The sequence below is a fragment of the Malaclemys terrapin genome, chromosome 8 (genome assembly GCF_027887155.1).
Source record: "Malaclemys terrapin pileata isolate rMalTer1 chromosome 8, rMalTer1.hap1, whole genome shotgun sequence".
Taxonomy (NCBI): domain Eukaryota; kingdom Metazoa; phylum Chordata; order Testudines; family Emydidae; genus Malaclemys; species Malaclemys terrapin.
In genome coordinates, this window is record NC_071512.1 from 78151938 (window position 1) to 78172989 (window position 21052).

Below are 21052 nucleotides of genomic sequence, written 5' to 3' on the forward strand. Positions count from 1 at the left end.
ACTCTCTCTAACAGAAATGTCTTAAAATTGAATATTTTTGTTTGTTTAGGAATGCGGGGGGGAAAAAATAACCATTTATATTTTTAATAGTAAATTCTTTGTGTCCATCCAAGAGTCTACAGTCTACTGGGGATTTATTTCTTTCTGACATGAGGCAGGGCTCTTTTAGTCATTTTACTAGCATTGTATAAGTTTGGAATAAATATCCATACCTCAAAGTATCTTAATTGATGAAGCACATGTTTTTGTTCTGTATCTTTTCATTCACTCCTCATTTTAGCTCCTTTAATTACTTTTTTCCCCTCTCACTGAGTGACACAATTCTTCACTGCTTTGTTTGTTATCTTTTTTGGCATGTGGGGACTTGTAATCGATTTGTCTGGTTACTATCAGTTTTATTTTGTTTCCTCTTCTTGTCAGGCATCTTTTTGAACTGCTTCACCATCTATGATTAGGACTGTCAGTAAATAAAAACTTTCTCTAAGACCAGAAAATCGAGAGATTGCAAGCCTCACCATGGTTTTGGGGAGCTCTGCATGTGTATATGTGTATTATAGGTTCTTCGAAATGGGTGATTGGACAAAGGAATAAATGCAACTTCTCTGAGATTAGTTTTCTTCTAGACTCAAAAGCTCATATGACTGGCAAAATCTAGCAGCAGATTCAGGAAGCTAAGGGCAGATCTACACCTATCTGATGGGAGGGCTTCTCCCATTGACATAGCTGCCATTGTGCTCTCTACACAGGGGGATAGATCTGGATAACTATCACTCACTCATTTTTCACACTCTGAGGCTACGTCCTCACTACAGGTGGGGTGGAGGGGGTCAATTTAAGATACGCAAATTCAGCTACGTGAATAGCGTAGCTGAATTTGGCGTATCGGAGCTGACTGACCCTGCTGTGAGGACGGCGGCAAATCGACCTCCGCGGCTCCCCCATCGACAGCGCTTACGCCTACCTCCGCTGGTGGAGTACAAGTGTCGATTCGGGGATCAATTGTCGCGTCCCGACGAGACGCGATAATTCGATCCCCGAGAGATTGATTTCTATCTGCCGATTCAGGAGGGTAATGTAGACGTAGCCTGAGTGACATTGTTATACCAGTGTAAGATTATAGTGTAGACCTGGTCTAAGTCTGTTTTTCTTCTCCTTAGTGTAAGGGAAGGTTTCTTGAGCAAATGTAGAGGCCAAAAGCCTCTAGGAGAAATAAAGTTTTAGCTCCTTATACGGCAAACACTTTTGTGCACATGCTTAACTTTAAGCTCAAGTAGTCCAATTGAAGTCAATGGGTTAATTCATAAAGTTACACACCCCCTTTAGTGCTTTCAGGATCAGTGTTTTAATTTTCAATATTTTGTTTTGCCTCTAGCGGTTTTGTAAAATTTAAATAAGATAGCTTACTCCTGGCATTTAAATAAAAATCTAGGGCTGTCGATATAATCGCAGTTAACTCATGTGATTAACTCAAAAAAATTAATCAGGATTAAAAAAATGTATTGTGATTAATCGCAGTTTTAATCGCACTGTTAAACAATAGAATACCAATTGAAATTTATTAAATATTTTGGATGTTTTTCTACATTTTCATATATATTGTATTCTGTGTTGTAATTGAAATCAAAGTGTGTATTATTTTTGATTACAAATATTTGCACTGTAAAAATGATAAACAAAAGAAATAGTATTTTTCAGTTCACTTCATAGAAGTACAGTAGTGCAAACTCTTTGTCATGAAAGTGCAACTTAGAAATGTAGATTTTGTTTGTTTGTTACATAACTGCACTCAAAAACAAAACAATGGAAAACTTTAGAGCAGGGGTAGGCAACCTATGGCACGTGCGCTGAAGGCAGCACGCGAGCTGATTTTCAGTGGCACTCACACTGCCTGGGTCCTGGCCACCGGTCCGGGGGGCTCTGCATTTTAATTTAATTTTAAATGAAGCTTCTTAAACATTTTAAAAACCTTATTTACTTTACATACAACAATAGTTTAGTTATATATTATAGACTTATAGAAAGAGACCTTCTAAAAATGTTAAAATGTATTACTGGCACACGAAACCTTAAATTAGAGTGAATAAATGAAGACTCGGCACACCATTTCTGAAAGGTTGCCGACCCCTGCTTTAGAGCCTACAGGTCCATTCAGTCCTACATTTACAGGAGATAATGCTGCCCTTTTCTTATTTACAGTGTCACCTGAAAGTGAGAGCAGGCATTTGCGTGGCACTTTTGTATCTGGCATGGCAAGGTATTTACATGCCAGATACGCTAAACATTCGTATGCCCCTTCATGGTTCAGCCACCATTTCCGAGGTCATGCTTCCAAAAACGCTTTAATGAAATTTGTGACTGAACTCCCTGGGGGAGAATTGTTTATCTCCTGTTCTGTTCTGCCCACATTCTGCCATATATTTCATGTTATAGCAGTCTCGGATGATGACCCAGCACGTGTTGTTTGTTTTAAGAACACTTTTTCACTGTAGATTTGACAAGACGCAAAGAAGGTACCAATGTGAGAATTTCTAAAGATAGCTACGGCACTCAACCCAAGGTTTAAGAATCTGCAGTGCCTTCCAAAATCTGAGAGGGACGAGGTGTGGCGCATGCTCTCAGAAGTCTTAAAAGAGCAACACTCTCATGCCGAAACTACAGAACCTGAACCACTAAAAAAGAAAATCAACCTTCTGCTGGTGGTATCTGACTCAGATAATGAAAATGAACATGCATCGGTCCACACTGCTTTGGATTGTTATCGAGTAGAACCCATCATTGGCATGGATGCATGTCCCCTGGAATGGTGGTTGAAGCATGAAGGTACATATAAATTTTCAGTTCATCTGGCACGTAAATATCTTGTGATGCCAGCTACAACAGTGCCATGAGAACGCCTGTTCTCACTTTCAGGTGACATTGTAAACAAGAAGCGGGCAGCATTATCTCCTGCAAATGTAAACAACTTGTTTGTTTTATCTATTGGCTGAACAAGAAGTAGGACTGAGTGAACTTTGTTTTATTTTTGAATGCAGTTTTTTTGTACATAAGTCTATATTTGTAAGTTCAGCTTTCATGATAAAGAGATTACATTACAGTACTTATATGAGGTGAATTGAAAAATACAATTTCTTTTGTTTTTTTACAGTGCAAATACTTGTAATCGAAAATAAAAATAAGTGAACACTGTACGCTTTGTATTCTGTTTTGTAATTGAAATCAATATATTTGAAAATGTAGAAAACATCCAAAAATATTTAAATAAATAATATTATATTATTGTTTAACAGTGTGCTTAATCGCGAGAAATTTTTTTAATCACTTGACAGCCCTAAAAAAAGCATTTTTAATTTAGCTCTTTATAAATTTTACATTTCAGTAGCTTAAGTTATCACGTTAGTTTTACAAAGCCTCAACCTGATTTAAATCAGTTTTTAAAAAATCATGTGTTCAAATCATGATGTAAACCAGTGATCTAAATTGCTCCACCCTGGGTGCTAGTTTTACTCTTAGGAATCGGATGTGGATAAAGTAATTTCAGACTCATAACTGGAGCCTTAAAGATCATCCAGTGTCCCTCCCTACGCAAGCATTTAAAAGGAGCAGGAAGCTGTGTACTTCATATAGAGCTAGTTAGCCTTGCTGATTGCCTATGTGGGTGATTGCAATCTGATGAGTACACATACTCAGTGCAACAGCTGAGTTAGCTATAGTAACTGACTCAGAAATGACTGGTTTAAGATAAATGCTACTTTTTTCAATCCCTTTCAAAGAGAATTACGTAAGTGTGAAGAGGAGTGCCTCATGAGACGGTTATATACTTCATACTTCCCTAGGTGGGGAAGCTGGGATTTAGCTAGCACTTTCCTAGCGTGTACACACTCTGTTCTTTCCCCCAATCCTTCTGACCTTAGTTCTTAAGGTCTTTAGATTTCTTTAAGACGATGGTAAGACTCTAATACTTCAGGCCTACAATAAGAGGAAGCCAGAACGTGAACATGGTGAAATCTTTTCTTTCTGATAAAAAGTTTTTTAACTTGCATTTCTCAAATTATAATTTTGGAGTGGGAGCATCCTACTAAGTGTAAATGTCATACCTAACAGATAGTGTGGATGTAGTTTATACTGATAAAACTGCTTTTCCTATTATTGCTTATTCTGGGCCACTCCCTCCTTCCAAGTGAAATGAGTTATACCGGCAAAAGTGCAGTTTTGCTAGTATAGCTGTCTCTATGCTCAGAGTTTTTGCCAGCTCAGCTGTCTCAATCAAAATCACACCTCATCACATCCCTGATCAATATAATTCAGAAAAAGTTTGTAGTATATATCTAAGATCAGCAGTTGCAAATATCCAAGGCAGATGCAGCAGTAGATTCCTTAGCAAATGACAAGAATTTATTTGGGAAAGGGCTCCTTCCTAATGGAATAAACAGAAATGAAGATAGATTCCCTCAGAAAAAATATAAAGTGTTGACAGGAGCATTGCAGGCTTCAATTTAATCAATGCAGATTCATCGTAGCCTTTACACAGGCCACAATAGCGCTATTGTGTAGTCCAATGGCACATCCTATGTTTTTTTGTGCTACAGTAAATGGAACCTGTCTTTTTGAATCTTTTCCCAGTGAATTGTGGGAGAACTTTTCTGTCCTTCTGGGCATACCGGGGGAACTGGGGGAAGACATTAGAGGACTCTCAGCAATTGAGAGATTTAGCCTGTGTTCTCACTGCAAAGTGGCTGGGCTACCAGCCTGAGTGAAAGGAGCACCTGAGCTGTAGCTTATATCCTCACCAGTCAGGCCAGCTAGCCTGGGCTTAAAGCATCACTAAATTCAGGTGAGAGAGTTGTGTGGCTGGGAGGGAGGTTAAGGGCAACACCCAAGGAAGAACCACAGTTAACTGTGCTGTAAAGACATATCCTTAAAACTCTGGCTTTGTGTTTTTATTTAATTTCAGTGACTTACTTTATAATTTTGGGTAAGTCTTCGGTAAATATTCCACACCTTTGCTCTCCAGTCAAGATGTGAAAGCTCACACATATGTCCTTTAGTTTTCTCAGAGGCCCACTAGCGAAGCCATCAGCATTTCAAAGGTAGAATATAAAGCAGGGGAAAAGGGAGAGAACAGCCTTCTGGACTTTCTCCATATAGCATAAAAGAAGCAAAATTTATAAGTTCAATTTTTAACAATATTGCTTGTCACCTTTAAACTCAGTTGTCTTAGTGGCCATAGGATTTGAAGGGATGGAATGTTTTGTGTTCATTACTGTCTTGATTTACTCTACATCTAGAGTTACGATCTTTCAGGTTCCCAAAAAGAGGACACTACCAGAGAGGGAGGGGGAAGGGGGAGCTGGAGGAGAGGGTACAGTTGGAGGGGTGTCTACTGGGAGGTGGTATTTGGGAGGTATGGGAAGGGTGTGTGTATTGGGAGGGGCATTTGGGGGGTGCTGGAGAGGTGTGTGTACTGGAGGGGGTATTTGGGGTGTGGGAGGGTATGGGTACTGGGAGGGAGTATTTGGGGGGACATTGGGGATGCAAGAGGGGATGTGTACTGGGAGGGGTACTTGCAGCCTCACTCTCGATGTGGGGGGCAGTGGCGCTCCCAGTCACAGAGGCAGGGCGACTGGTGCAGGCCTGGGACACAGTTCCAGTTGTCCATCAGTGCTTCCTTGCCTCTTCCCCTTTCCAGGGCTGGGAGCCAGGGCTTGGGTGGGTGGGAGCGGGAGCAGGCAGCTGCAGTGCAGGGACCAATCCAGATGTGGAGCCAGCTCTTTCTGAGCTGCAATGTCTGCTCTGCAAAAGTCCCGGACATTTCCTCTTATTTGAAAAATCTGTCCAGACGGAGGGCGGAGGATCAAAAAAGAGGAAATGTCCAGGAAAACCCGGATGTATGGTATCCCTATCTACATCTCTTTTGTTAGAATTGTTTCATCTGTGTAGTCCAAAATGGGATTAAAGGGGATGTGACCCAGTTTCAAATCACAGGGGTTCATAAAATTATACTTGGTAGTTTGGGACTGAAGTCTGGTTGGAGGGGATGAACAGGGAAGAGAGGTGACTTATCTAAAGCACTTTACCTAAAACAGCCAAGCCAAAGCCCTTTGAAGCCATGTCTACACTTGGGGGAAGATGTATTTTTAATGTGTTAGCTAAAACATGTTAAGACTACAATTTGCCTGGTCTATACTAGGATTTTAACGGGTTAGCTGGTCAAGAATAAAACGCTAAGGGGTGTTAGCCAACACCTTAAAAACACACTTTTCCTAGTGAAGACAAGGCCTTAGTTTGGCCCAGCTCTGATGTCCTTCAGCACTTGGTCTCAAAAAGGTTGGTGATTCTTTTGAAGTGGTTTAGAAAAATTGTTCTCACTTTCCCCACTTGCTTCCTTGTCTTCTCTAATAGAGTCTGAGTCATAGAGTCCCAGAAGAGACCACCAGATCATCTAGTTTTACCTCCTGTATATTACTAAACCCCACCCAGTTATGCCTATATTGAGCACAATAACCTGGATTAGAATAAAGTATTATAGACTAAAATACTGTGTGCCACAGGCAGAGAACAGGAGAGTCTAAAGCCCCGGCAATGACGGAATTGATTTGTTGAGATATGCCGAGGTGATCGTAGCAAGTACCCAGCTGACCATGCTGCAGAGGAAAGTGAAAAATCCTCCAAGATCCCTGCCAATATGACCTTATGAAAAATTTCTTTCTGATCCCGAATATGGCAATCAGTTTGACTGAGCATCTGAAAGAGAATTCTCTTTTCCGTCTCAGAGCACAAGCTCATCCTGTCTGTTGTCCCATCTCCAGATGTGACCATCTCTGATGTTTTAAAGGAAGGGGGGGGAACAACCCGCCTAGGATTAATTTGCATGGGACAGATTCTTTTCTGACCTTGCAAGTAACTGGCTAAAGCTCTAAACATGAGATTTAGGGATATAAGACTCAGGACTGGAACTCCCTTGACCACTGAGTCTGGTCCCCCACCATCATAGGCAACTCTGTTATACAATCCCACCGATATTCTGGGTCATCCAAATTGTTCTTGTACAATATTCTGATCCTCCTGTATTGTCAGTGCCTCCCAACTTTGTGTCATCAGCAGATTTCATTAACAGGCTCCCACTATTTGTAATAACCTCATTAATAAAACTGTTAAATAAGATCAGTCCCAAAACTGGCCCTTGAGGAACTCCACTAGTAACCACCCTTCAGCCCAATAGTTCTCCTTTAGGCACAATTTGTCTTTTACAATTCTTGTACTAATCCTCATCTGCTCCAATTTAACTAATTATATCCCATGTGGGACTGTATCAAAAGCTTTACTGAAGTCCAGATAGATTAGATCTACTGCATTTCTGTTTAAAAAATCAGGTCTTTTCAAAGAAAGATATCAAGTTAGTTTGGCATGATCTACCTTTGGTAAACCCATGTTGCATTTCATCCCATTTACATCCAGGTACTGAACTTATTCTTTCAGTTAGCTGCTTGGTGCAGTCCAGGGAAATAGCTTAGCAGACATTGAAGATGTTGGCAAGGGGTTTTCCCTGACTTTTTATGTGATTTTCCTGCTCTGCTCACACAGTTTACCCAAGAAATATCTTGTGTACATTTTTGTTACTGTATCAAGTGTCAGGTCTGTAGATATTCAGGGTCTCTCCTCACCTTTTTAATTATAATAGTTATCCAGTCATTTTGATATCTGTGCATGTGAGAGGGAAAGTGACTTTCTGGATTTTGATCCTTACAACTTGGGGTAAGATGAAAATACTTCCATGTGTATAAACTCCTCACTTGATGCTCTGCTGATATGTCATCAAATGCTTACAGGATCCTAAGCAGGATGATGGCTCTAAGATTTTCATTTTTTTAATTTATTATTTTGCAGGTTTGTTTTAAATCAGACCTCGCAGCTTGATACAAATAAAACAGACAAAGGTAAGTAGAAAATCAGCTTATAAAAAGGGTATGTAGCAAATCTTTTATCTGTTAATACCTACTTATAAATAGCCAGAAACACTAGTTTACGGAAATTGGAATAAATTAATAAGTTAAGGTGAATGTTTACCTGTTTGTAATAGCTTATTTTTCCTCTTCTGAGATCAAAAAAATGAAATTCTTGTGCTGTTTTGTGTTGACTGTGTATTTAACATTATGATGACAAATCTGTCAAATGATCCATAGCCGAGAAAGTAACCTGCACTTGTGCTAGCCATGGAGAACCAAAAACAGTGAAGACTTCATTCATGTGAATTTCTATCCGCAAATTGTCCACATGCTTATGAAAAGCTGACAATGTAGTTTGCTGTGCTACAGAAGTATTGTTTAGATTTGTATTTCAGATTTAATTCAGTTCATAGCTCTCTTAACTGGTACATAAATGTTCTGGTGGCCACTCAGATTTCCTAACGTTTTACAAAATGAAATACCAGAGGACATCAGGTTTACCTATATTCTTTGGTTTTCCTGTCCTCAGGAACTGTATCAGATGGCATGAGACTGACTGACAAGCTAGTAAAGACTTTACTATAAAGCATTGATATTCTTCAGAGTATTACATGGGCATTCTCAGGTAACTGCAAAATATATGTTCTCGAGGAGATTTTTTTTTTCACTGCAGCATTGCCAAAAAGGAACAATTCACAATAAATATTTTCAGATCAAGGAAATTCTATCTAAAGCTGGATTCTAGGCCTCTCTTTATTGCTTGACATTCTGTTTCTCCTTCTCTTCTATTCCCCCATTAAAGTTTGTTAAGCAAATTAACTTTGAAGAACAAATGATTCACAGTCAGATCTTTTTAAAACCTCTTTTGATTATCAGTTGGCATTCCTTTTTACATTTTTAGGTGTATAGGAATTTGCAGTCAAAGGTGTCCTCACCTTCTTGCTAGGGTGCTGGGGGGGAATTAAGGGACCAAACAGGTGAGTCTCTAAGGCAGCGGGGTTGAGTATTAGGAGTTTGGCCAAGACTTGTGTTAGAGAAGCTTTTTTTCTAGGGCATGACCAGGGCCATTTGTATTCTGAAACATGCTGGAATGAAATGCCGCTTCAAAGCAAACCCTTTCTGACTATGCAGCAAGTGGAAAATCCCATGATAAAATAAAGCATGCAAACAGGTTGATTTTTTTTTTTTTTTTTAACTAAAGATAAATCCTGGGCCAAACAAGAGCCGAGTGTGCTGCATGATTTTGAACAAATTTGACGTGGCATGAGAGGAATTGGGGAGACAGAGAGCTTAAAGACGGGGAGACAGGTGTAGATAACACCACAGAAGACAGAGTACAAAAAAGTTTGGGTTGTATCAAGAATAACGTTTGTAGATATCTATGCTGTTCAAAAGATATCTGAATATATCGGTGACTTAAGAAACATGGGTCACTGGTCAATAATAGCTAGGTTCCATTACCAAAAATTAGCCATGAACTCAACTGTCCCTCATTATTAGGGACATCACTCCATTTTAGACCTAAATATACCTACAGTCTATAGAGATCAATTTGTTACAAACACAGATTTATAAAGTCAAGATTATAGAAAATGTTCTCTGTGGTAATGAAATTAAATTTGAGCCTCTATAATTTTAAGCTCTCTGCATTACTACACCGCTACCTTGATATAACGTGACCCGATATAACACGAATTCAGATATAACGCGGTAAAGCAGTGCTCCGGGGGGGCGGGACTGCGCCCTCCGGTGGATCAAAGCAAGTTCAATATAATGCAGTTTCACCTATAACATGGTAAGATTTTTTGGCTCCCGAGGACAGCGTTATATCAAGGTAGAGGTGTACTTGGCCTACTAAAGCATGGCAGCTTTAGTTAAGGACCCATTTCTCAAGGAACTTTCTGTGCTTGAAACGTGGTCATGATGGCATTGTATGTACAGAAACTTCCTCACTTATCTGACTATTTAGGCTCTACATCCCATTTTCTGCTCGCTGTTCAACTAACATGTAATCTTTGAACCAAATAATGGGTAGCTTGCTATTTTGGATGGGATGGGTTTACACATATTAAACTTGCTTTGTTTCTCTGATCTGTGATTAATATGCAGACCTAAAATGAGTTAAAATTGCTTTAAAAATAAATTGAAATGTACATTTTAAAATAGGCTTGAGCTGCTTTGTGTCTTCACCTCTTTTGTCCTAGGATTCTGAAAGAGCCACAGGTATGGACCTAACAGCACTGATTGTAGGAGAAGACTTCCTGGGAGTTTGAAATGTCAATTTTTCTACTGGTGTAGGTTTATGTACTGGAGTAGGTAACTCTGGGCTGAATATTGTGATCTTCTGTTGTTTGGAGGAAACAGTATAAACAGACAGGTTATTGTATCATGTTGATATTTAGCTAAAGAAGAATGTTTCCAATACCTTAGTGGCATGTATATGTTTAACACTGGAACTGATGACAATTTCAAGCTGGACTTTAAAAAGTGGAATAACTGGAACTCTGCAAAACTATGGCCACAACGATTTTAATCTTTACCCCCCAGATTGAGTTTATAATAGAAGAACCATGAATGGGGAGACGATGTTTGTTGGGCCATGTATAATGTGTATTTAAGTCTTTTGGGCCCCTTGTTACCTGTAATTTTCATGCCTGATAATGATTAACTGCTTTTTCCCTAATTTACAGGGTAGATATAGATACAGTGTATTAATAGCTTAAATGTGGCGGGAGATTTTTCTTTTCTTTTTGGATAGACTGGTGCAGCGATATTGCCAGGGCAGAGAGCACAATAAATAAATAAATAAAAGTACTCAGAATCCTCTCTGACTCCTAGCAAATTTGTTGAAAAGTCTGAAGTAGTGAGCTCTGACATTCACCTGCACTATACAAAGTTATGCTTTCTGGATGAAAGCTTCCTGCAGGCCTGTAATCTTAGAGAAGGAAGGCATCTAGATTCCAGTGCCCTTTTTTTTTTTCTTTTTTCCAAGGTGATCTGAGTGATGATATCATTTGGCTTCAGAAAGCTATATGGTTGAATAATATCAGAATTTTATTTGAACACGCTTAACTGCATTAATCAGCTGTGATTGTGGGACACCTCACATGGTCCGGGGAGAAGGGATGACATACATTAGGAAATTACATAAGAAATTTTAGCAGCTGGCAAAAAACATCTGGCCCAGATTCTTGTCTGCTTTGTTTGGCTTATTTTAATTTCACTCTACTTTTTTCACAATACTTCTCAAATCCCCCTCTTTTCTGTATTAGAATCACTTAGGTACTTAATATTTCTCTGTGTATGTGCTTTTTTTAAATCTGAAATAGGGATTTTGGAGCCTTCTTTTCCTAGTATCCAAACTATTATAGATTGTCTCTAAGGCTTTGATCTGTATACCATTGTGAAAAATGTTCCTTCTCAACTTTACTACTCAGTTTCATATATTTGAAAACCTACTGGATCACCTCCAGATGTTTATTTTATTAAAAATAAGTCCAAACGCTTTAATTTTTCTTCAGACTTATATTCTTGACAGCTGATATCAGCTTCATTTTCTCTATTGTGCTCCCTCTCCAAGGCAACAATACCTTTTCTGTAGCATGGTGACCTATATTGCACATAGTACCTATGACTCCCAACATCATCAAAACACTCCACAAAGTATTCTCACAACACCCTGTGAGGTAAATATGTCTGTTATTTCATATGTAGGGAGGCTGTGCCCAAGGCTACGTAGCTAGTCAAAAGCAGAATTAAGCAGTAGCTCTTTGAATGATTGTCCACATGGATTCCACTTCTGATGCATGTACATCCAATGTGTAGGATACTATAGTCTTTTTGGCCAGCAGTGTCTGTTGGGTCTGTGCCTGCACCCTGGATGTCCTTGTGTCCACCCACCTAATCGCATAAAAGGCAGAGCAGGTGCAGCCATCCCTTGATTCTGTCTTACTGCCCGTTGCGGTAAGAGGAACCCCTGCAGCGTCCTCTTACTATACATACTGTGTAATTATTTGTTAGGCTAGTTAATTATAATTTATAGGTGTTCCATAAAGACAAAGAGACTCTTAGACATCATCTAAATCAGTTGTTTCACTTCCTGGTTTTCTTCCTCAAGCTCCACTCTAACTAGGGGAAAGCCAACCCACATACCCTGGGACTCTGTCGTACTCCCTGAACAGGAAAAAACCATTCAAGAGCACTCCCAGATTTGTTTGTAGCCTCTGCAGATAAGGTTACATGTTAGGCCATATCCAATCAAAGGTTGTCTATATGAGCATCCAACTGAATTAAATCCTGTTACAAGATAGCTAAATTAAATCCACCCATGCAGATTAGAACCCATTCCATCTGGGCTCACACAGCTTCTGTGACTTCTCCAAGCCGCATCCCTATTTCAGAAATGTGTAAGGTGGCTGTATGGGGATCAGTCCACACTTTTACCAGCACTACTCCTTAGCTGAGGCTTCAGGATCCGATTCCCATGTTGGTAGAGCTATGTTACAGTTCTTTTTGAAGTAGGATGTCTAGCACCCAACTGTAACTATGAGATCACTGCTTTAACTACCAGAAATGGAATCCAGGTGGACAGTCACCCGAAGATGAAAGAACGGTTGCTTGCCTTCAGTAACTGCGGTTCTGTGAGATTATTTTTAATTTGTATTACCATTGTATTTAGGAGTCCCAGTCATGGACCAGGACTCCATTGTTCTAGGTGCTGTACAAACACTGAACAAATAGTCCCTGCCCCAAAGCGGTTACTATTCAAGCATAAGACAAGATAGATATAGACAGACAGGGGAGTACAAGGAAACAATGAGACAATATTGGTCAGCGTGATAGCCAGTGATTTCAGCATACTGGTGGCCCAACCATTGTCAAGTATTTTATAGGCCTTGTGGCAAAAGGAGGGATTTGGAGGAAGATAATGAGGTCATTTTCTGGATGTTTACGGAGAACTCTTTCAAAGTGTGATGGAGCAGCATGGGAGAAAACGCAAAGGTGCTTGTTTGAAAATGCAATAAGTGGGCTGTGGAGGGTAGCATCAGAGGCGGGGGTTGATGATGTGATAATGAATAAGATAATAGGCTGTGTAAGGGTGAGCGGTAAAGGGCCTAGAAAGTGAAGACAAGCAGCCTATGTTTGATACGATATAAAAGGGGGAACCAGTGGAAGGATTCAAAGGGGGGGGTGACATATTCAAAGTGATGGGGTTAGAGAATGATCTTTGTAGTAGCATTCTGAATTGATCTAAGCAGGGCAAGATTGTATTTTTCAAGGCGTCAGAAAATATGTAGTGATGGAGATTACAAGAGCCTGAACAAGAGTTCTAGCTGTTTGGATGGACAGAAAAGGTTGTATCTTTGTGTCGGGAACCTCGGCGAGGTCAGCGGCCTCGGTATCCTGTCCCCCTTTGGTGCTGGAGACTTCAGGGGGTAGGACCCCGCAGGCCCAGGAGGAACCAGGGGAGGAAGCTGCTGGACCACCAATGGACATGGAGGTTCCCGTGGCACTGGCATCGTCCTCGTCATCGCCAGATGAGGCTATCATGGGTCTCCCTCATCCAGTTCCTCAGGATGACGCCAAGGCGCACCAGGAACTTTTGAAGAGGGTCGCTTCTAACATTGAGCTTCAGGCAGAGGAACTGGAAGAGCTCTCGGACTCTCTCTGTTTGACGTCCTCTGGTCCTCGGCTCCTGCCAGGGTGGCTCTACCCCTTCATGAAGAGGTTTCTAAGATCACTAATGCCCTGTGGCAGACCCTCTCTTCACTGATCCCTATCTCTAAAAGGGCCGAACGCAAATACTGCATGCCAACTAAAGGGCATAAAAACTTATACTCCCACCCAGCCCGCAATTCCCTGGTGGTCGAGGCAGTTAACCACAAGGAGAGGCAGGGACAACCCCAAAAATAAAGACTCGAGGAGGCTGGATCTTTTTGGGCGAAAGGTTTATTAGTCTTCCAGCCTTCAGGTGAGAGTGGCCAACCACCAAGTCCTCCTTGGCTTATATGACTTCAATATCTGGCAAGCCATGGCCAAATTCGAAGGGTTGCTCCCCAAGGCTTCCAAGCGATCCTCGATGAGGGCACGGCCAGGGCGGCCCTGCAGGCGGCATCAGACACTGCGGACGCTGCTGCCCGCATCCTGGCTTCTGCTATCTCCATGCAGCAAACCTCTTGGCTGCTCCTCTCTGGGTTGTCCACCGAGGCTCAGCAGTCAATGCAGGACCTACCCTTCGATGGCCGGGCCCTATTTGTGGAGCAAACAGATGGCAAGCCTCAGGGACTCCCTCACCACCCTAAAACCCTGGGTCTCTGCGTCCCAGCCCCGGCGTGTAAGTGGTTCAAACCGAAGCAGCCGCAGGGCCAGAGAGTCAGTCTCAGCAGGACCAGCCCTATAAACAAGCTACAGGCTACAAGCGCTGCCCGAGCCACCTGCCTCTGCCCAGCCAAATGGTCGTGCACCCGAGAGCGATCTACCAGACTACTTCCCGGATCCATCTTTCCCTGTGTTCTCCAACTGCCTTTCCCTCTTCCTCCCTGCCTGGATTGCTGTAACCTCGGACCAATGGGTCCTGAGCACAGTGCAGCAGGGTTATATTCTCCAGTTCCTTTCTACCCCCCTTCCCCACCCGTCTTTCTTGTCCCTCTTCAGGGACCCCTCTCACGAGAGTCTCTTCACACAGGAAGTAAAGGGATTACTACAAGCTGGGTGCGGTGGAAGAAGTTCCTCTCGAGTACAGGAACCAAGGGGTTCTATTCCTGGACCTGGGTGACCTCAACAAGTACCTAAAGAAGCTAAAGTTCCGCATGGTCTCTCTGGCTTCTATTATCCCCTCCCTGGATCCGGGAGACTGGTATGCCGCCCTCGACTTGAAGGACGCATACTTTCACATAGTGATCTTTCAAGGACACAGACGCTTCCTCTGGTTTACAGTAGGGCTCCACCCCTACCAGTTTGCGGTCCTCCTGTTTGGCCTGGTGACAGCACCGAGAGTGTTTACCAAGTGCATGTTGGTGGTAGCAGCTTACCTCAGGCGCCGTGGTGTTCAGATTTACCCGTACCTCGACGACTGGCTCATCAAGGACAGCTCCAGGTCTCAAGTCCAAAGGGATGTTACGGCACTTCAGGACACGTGTCGCTTTCTGGGCCTACTGGTAAACGACAAAAATTCGATGTTAGTGCCAGTGCAGAGGATAGAGTTCATTGGGGCGGTCCTCGACTCAACCTGCGGCAGGGCCACTGGAAAGGTTCCAGACGTTGACAAACCTCATTGTGGAAGTCTCCACGTTTCCTCTGACTACAGCCAGGGTCTCTCTGCGCCTGCTGCACCACCTGGCAACGTGCACTTATGTGGTCTGCCATGCCAGGCTCTGTGGCCCCTGCAACCATGGCTGGGGATGGTCTATTCCCAGTCCAGAGACCCTCTGGAAAAGATAGTTACCATTCCCTAGGTGTTACTTACCTCGCTGCGATGGTGGACCGACTTCAGAACAGACCTGGAAGAGGTTCAGTTTGACAACCCCCCTCATTCCATCGAGTTGGTGTCGGACGCCTCGGACCTCGGCTGGGGTGCGCATCTTGGTGACCTCCAGACACAGGAGATGTGGTCCCCCGAGGAGACGAAGTTGCACATAAATGTCAAAGAGCTCCGAGCAGTCCAGCTGGCCTGCAGAGTCTTCCTGCCCCACCTGTCGGGCAAGGTGGTATGAGTCCTGATGAACAGCACAGCCTCAATGTTCTACATCAACAGGCAAGGGGGAGCGCGCTCGTCAGCTCTCTGTCAGGAGGCGGTCCGCCTATGGGACTTCTGCATCAGCCACGAGATCCACCTGGAAGCTTGTCACCATCCCGGTGTCAGGAATACACTGGTGGACCAGTTCAGCAGGGACTTCTCCTCTCACCACAAGTGGTTGCTCCATCCAGAGGCAGCCTGTATGATCTTCCAAAGGTGGGGAACTCCCCAGTGGACCTGTTCGCTATCAGACAGAACAGAAAATGCCACCGGTTTTGATCTCGGCAAGCTCTGAGCAAGGGCTCCCTCTCCGATGCCTTCCTCCTATTGTGGTCAGGGAGCCTGATGTACGCGTTCCCTCCGATTCCGCTCATCAGCAGGGCCCTGGCAAAGATCTAGAGTTGGGGTGGGCAAACTTTTTGGCCTGGGAACCACATTGGGGTTGCAAAACTAGATGGAGGGCTGGGTAGGGAAGGCTGTGCCTCTCTAAACAGCCTGGCTCCCACCCCCTATCTGCCCCCTCCCACTTCCTGCCCCCTGACTTCCCCCTTCAGAATCCTCTATCCATCCAACCCCCCCTGCTCCTTGTCCCCTAACTGCCCCCACCTGGGACCCCCCACCCCTAAACACCCCCTGGAACCCCACCCTCTGTCCAACCCCCCTGCTCCCAGTCCCCTGACTGCCCCAACCCCATCCACATCCCTGCCTCCTGACAGGCCCCCTGGGACCCCATGCCTTTCCAACCCCCCGCCTCTCCCCCGTTCCCCATCCCCTGCCTGCCCCCCCCCCGCCAAACCTAGCCCCATTCAACCACCCCCTGCTCCCCGTCCCCTGACTGCCCCCCGGACTCCCCGCCCCTTATACAACACCCCGACCCACTTATCACCCCGAGCAGAGCATGCAGAGCAGCATGTCTGGCTGCCACACCGGCCGGAGCCAGACACGCTGCCACTCTGCTTAGCAGGAGTGCGCAGTTCTGCTGCCCAGAGTGCTGCCCGTGTGGCAGCGCATCTCTGCGGGGGAGGCGGAGGCAGTGGGGGAGGGGCCGGGGGCTAGCCTCCCCGGACGGGAGCTCAGGGGCCAGGCAGGACGGTCCCGCGGGCTGGATGTGGCCTGCAGGCCGTAGTTTGCCCACCTATGATCTAGAGAGACAAAGTGCAGGCTGTCGTGATCGCCCCAGTATAGCCTCGCCAACATTGGTTCGGCACGCTCATGAGTCTGTCAGCGGCCCCTCCCTGGGCCCTGCCCAACCGTCCAGACCTGTTGTTACAGGACCATGGCCGGCTCCTACACCCCACCCTCGAGTCCCTCCACCTCTCAGCGTGGATGCTGCATGGTTGAACCCAGAGGAACAGACCTGTTCGGAAGGAGTCCAACAGGTCTCCTGGGGAGTAGGAAGCCCTCAGCCAGACTGATTTACCTGGCCAAGTGGACGAGGTTTTCCCGCTGGGCATCTGAGCGCGGCATCTCTCTCTCGCGTTCTTCCATACAGGCTGTCCTGGAGTACCTGCTCCATTTGAGGAACCAGGGCCTAGCACACTCTTCCATTAGAGTGCAGCTCGCAGCCATCTCCGCTTTTCACCCGCCAATCCAAGGACAGATGGTGTTTTCCCATGACATGATGATCAGATTCCTGAGGGGGCTTGAGAGACTCTTCCCACAGGTATGGGCCCCTGTCCCACAGTGGGATCTTGGTCCTCTCTAGGCTCACTAGCCCGCCCTTTGAGCTGCTGGGTTCCTGCTCCCTTTCCCACCTGTCGTGGAAGGTCATGTTCCTGGTGGTAGTTACGTCAGCGAGACGGGTCTCTGAAATTAAAACCTTGAGCTCAGAATCTCCGTACACGGTCTTCTACAAAGATAAGGTTCAGTTGTGGCCCCACCCAGCCTTCCTGTCAGTGGTGGTCTCCACCTTCCATATGAACCAGGACATCTTCCTCCCGGTGTTCTGTCCCAAACCGCACAAGATCAGTGATGAAAGGCGTCTTCATGTCCTGGACATCCGGAGGGCCTTGGCTTTCTATTTAGAACATACCAAACCTTTCCGAAATTGACTCAACTCTTCATCACTACAGCAGAGAGGATGAACGGTCACCTGGTGTCCTTGCAGAGGATTTCCAATTGAATTACCTCGTGCATAAGGACTTGTTACATCCTGGCGGGGTTCCGCCGCTGCCAATTGTCAGAGCCCACTTGACGAGAGCACAGGCATCTTCGGTAGCCTTCCTGGCATACATCCCTATCCAGAACACCTGTAGAGCCACAACGTGGTCCTCTGTTGACACATTTACCGCTCATTATGTCATCACTCAGCAGGCCAGGGACAATGCTGGGTTCGGCAGAGCTGTGTTGCAATTGACATGTCCATGAACTCCTACCCACCTCCAGGGGTACTGCTTGGGAGTCATCTAATATGGTATGGACATGAGCAAGCACTCGAAGAAGAACACCAGTTACAGGAAAGGTAACTGTCTTTCCTTTTCCACTTTACGGGTCTGAAATCAATTTCACACTTGTATTTCACCTATATATTAGTGGGCTGACTATTAAAAAAGTCCAGTGAGGGAGAAAAGAGGTGGGAGGGGAGGGTTTTGGGGGGAAAGATTAAGAGCTCTGTTGAGCTTGAGTTGAAAGCTAGACTGCCATGAAGCGATGCTAAAGAGATGGGCAAAGATTTTAGATTGGCAGAAGGAGACAGGTCTGGAGCGGTAGATCTGTGAGACCTCATCATAGAGAGAATTGAATTTGTGTTTGTGTATGCAGTTATTCAGAAAGGTGTGGCGGGAGGAGAGAAGTCACGGAAAAGCAGGGTGATAGGACATGGGGGCTGTTGGATGTGCTGAAAGAGAGCAGGTGATGGTCAGGGAGAGGGAATTCAACAACAGAGAGGCCATTGCCTGGAGACATGTCAAGAGAATGGCCCTTTTGGTGAGTGGGAGAACTGAATCAGGGCTTCAGGTCAAATGAAGAGGTGAGGATAAGGAAATGAGCAGCTCAGGGGTAGGATGTGTTATCAACACAAAAGTTGAAGTTGCTGCGGATGAGCGTGGGCGACTGAGAAGAGAGGAAGCGAGAGAGCCAGGAGGGGAAGGTTGATGGGGAGGAGTTGAATGGATGGCAGCTGACAGCAACCTGGAGGGGGAGAGGAGAGGAGTTGGATACAGGTTTATTCAAAAGAGAGAAGAGATTGGTAAGGGAGGAGGAGGGTTGTTGAAAATGGCAGCAGGATCAGAAGAGGAGAATCTCAACACCCTCACCATGGTCTGAGAGAGCGTGAGAGAAGGGGGGGGGGCTCCATAAGAGGGTGACTGCAGAAGCAGGGTCAGACAGATCCAGATTTCTGTGAGAGCCAGGAGCTGGAGAGAGTGAGCTAGGAAGAGGTCCTGAATGACTGATCTTTTTAGAAATGACTTCAAGAAAAGGGGAGGAGGGGGATGGGTGTGAGGTTAGGAATGGTAGTACAAGAAGGGTGGAGGTGATGGTGAGGGTGGGGGTGGAGGGAAGGTCAGGGTTGTGGCAAATATCATCAAAGATGAGGAGGACAAATTGGATGTGGGACCTAGATTTGTGCTGGCAGGAGGAGGGGGCAGGTTGGGATGGAGAGGAAAAGAGTAGGAAGAATTGTAGAGGGGTGAAGGTTACCAGGAAAGGAAGATGCAGCCGGTGGGAGGGAAAGGGAAGAGGCGAGAGGATGAGGATGGGTGCTAGCATGCAGAAGAGGGGTGTGGTGCGGGCTATGGTTGAGTGGCAGATGAACAAGACTGCAAAAATCCCAAAACCAAACACACAAGATCTGAAGATACGTTCCTGGGCTGGCATGGGTCTCTACTGTCTGGGAAGGATCCCTTGCTATAGACAGAGCTCCCCAATTACAGTCCCTGTTGGTTGTAAAGGGCCAGGCTGTGGCTCACAGCCTGTTGTTGAGTCCCTGTTTCTACATAGAGCTCCACCACCTGCCCTCCTTCCCTGCTTCTTTCATGTCTCATAGCTACAGAATTCTGTATCGTCATAGGAAATGAGAAATAGCTGGGCCAGCTCTGTCCTTTATGCCCTGGAGGGAGGTGAAGGGAGAGTGCGAGGACATCCATAACAAAGGTGTGACTCCAGCAGATACTGCTAGCCAAAAAGAATTGGCTCTTGTGTGCATGGTGCATGCGCACCAGAGGTGAAATTAATGTGGACAATACATCTTTAAGAACCACTGCTACTGAAGATTAGTAACCATTCTTTCCTAGATCTGTGTCTCAGATTTGGCTTACCTAATACAGTGTACAGTAATGACATCAAAATACTTAGCTTGGTATACTTGTTAAATAGCAAGATATATTTACTATAAAGCAGAGGATGGACTTGGTGAACAATTAGTGTTCTGTGCGTTCATGTATCCTAAAGTTTTGATTGTTGTAATTTGAAGTTGTAGAATTCCAAATTTCCAACTTTTCTTTTACTTGAGCAATACAAAAAAAACTTTAAAGTAATTACATGTGTTTTTATTTCCTCTGGAAGATTCCAACTAGATTGTGTGTGTGTGTGAGAACTGAAGTATCTGGTCTAGTAAGCTTAAAATATTTTTTCAAGCAAACTGATTTATGCAATTATTTTACCTTAGACTAAATATAGTCCAAATCCCTATTGGGCAATGAAGAGACAGATTGGGTGCTCTTATGTATCACTATCCCCTTTGTCTTGTATCCTATTCCTCTTTTACAACCTGGTGTTCCTCTTTTACTATAATTTGCACATGGGACATCTGATAGTTCTCAATTTTTTTTCCAAAATAAATTTGGTTCCTTTCCTAATCATTCAGTATGTTGGATAATACTGAAAGGGAGCCCTCCCTCGCTCCCTCCTCTCCTCCCTCCCCCCAACTGCCAAATTCTTAGCTCCCAATCTTTACTTTCTTGGCCTTGCCTAGACTTGGCATTTGTTTATAAATTAAAAATACACGTGATCATTGAAGAGCACAGCTATTGAGCTAGGAACATAAGAAGCTGGCCCCAGGACAGATGCAAAGAACTTCCCTAAATGTCAGTCATTGTCCAGTACTGTAGAGTGGGATAGAGGAGGGAGGGTTTGCCCTTAAAAGGTTCCCTATTGAAAGGCACATCATGAGATTGGAAAGGATAGCATGCTGGTAGTGTGCTAGGGGCCAGAGAAGAAAATAAAAGTGCTGATTGTTCCCACCCCCCATTGAGGAATTCCTAATTTAGGGAAGATGGATCTTGATGAGGCAGGGTGGATGGCTTCCTCTGATCATCAATTTTACTTCATTGTATTTTTAACCAGTTACCTATAAAATATTTAATAGAACATATGACTAGGGCTGTATTTTTTTCAGTTTGAAAAAATCTGCTTTCAAAGAGCAAAATGGCAAAAT

At 44.3% G+C, this 21052-nt stretch overlaps 1 protein-coding gene across 4 annotated transcripts in view; it reads left to right on the plus strand.

The window, feature by feature from the left end:
* The window catches only part of ZNF644 (zinc finger protein 644), an 81364-nt gene that overhangs the window by 24027 nt on the left and 36285 nt on the right, over positions 1–21052 (plus strand). For 2 of the 4 annotated variants that reach the window (XM_054037290.1, XM_054037291.1), the window contains exon 2: positions 7885–7934. Coding sequence is in view for 2 of the 4 variants with exons in the window: in XM_054037293.1 (XP_053893268.1) it covers positions 8555–8568 (14 nt within the window). In the remaining 2 variants the exon portion in view is untranslated. Of the gene's footprint in view, positions 1–7884; positions 7935–8493; positions 8569–21052 lie in introns of those variants that run through there. The other 2 variants (XM_054037293.1, XM_054037292.1) reach the window with 2 other exon arrangements.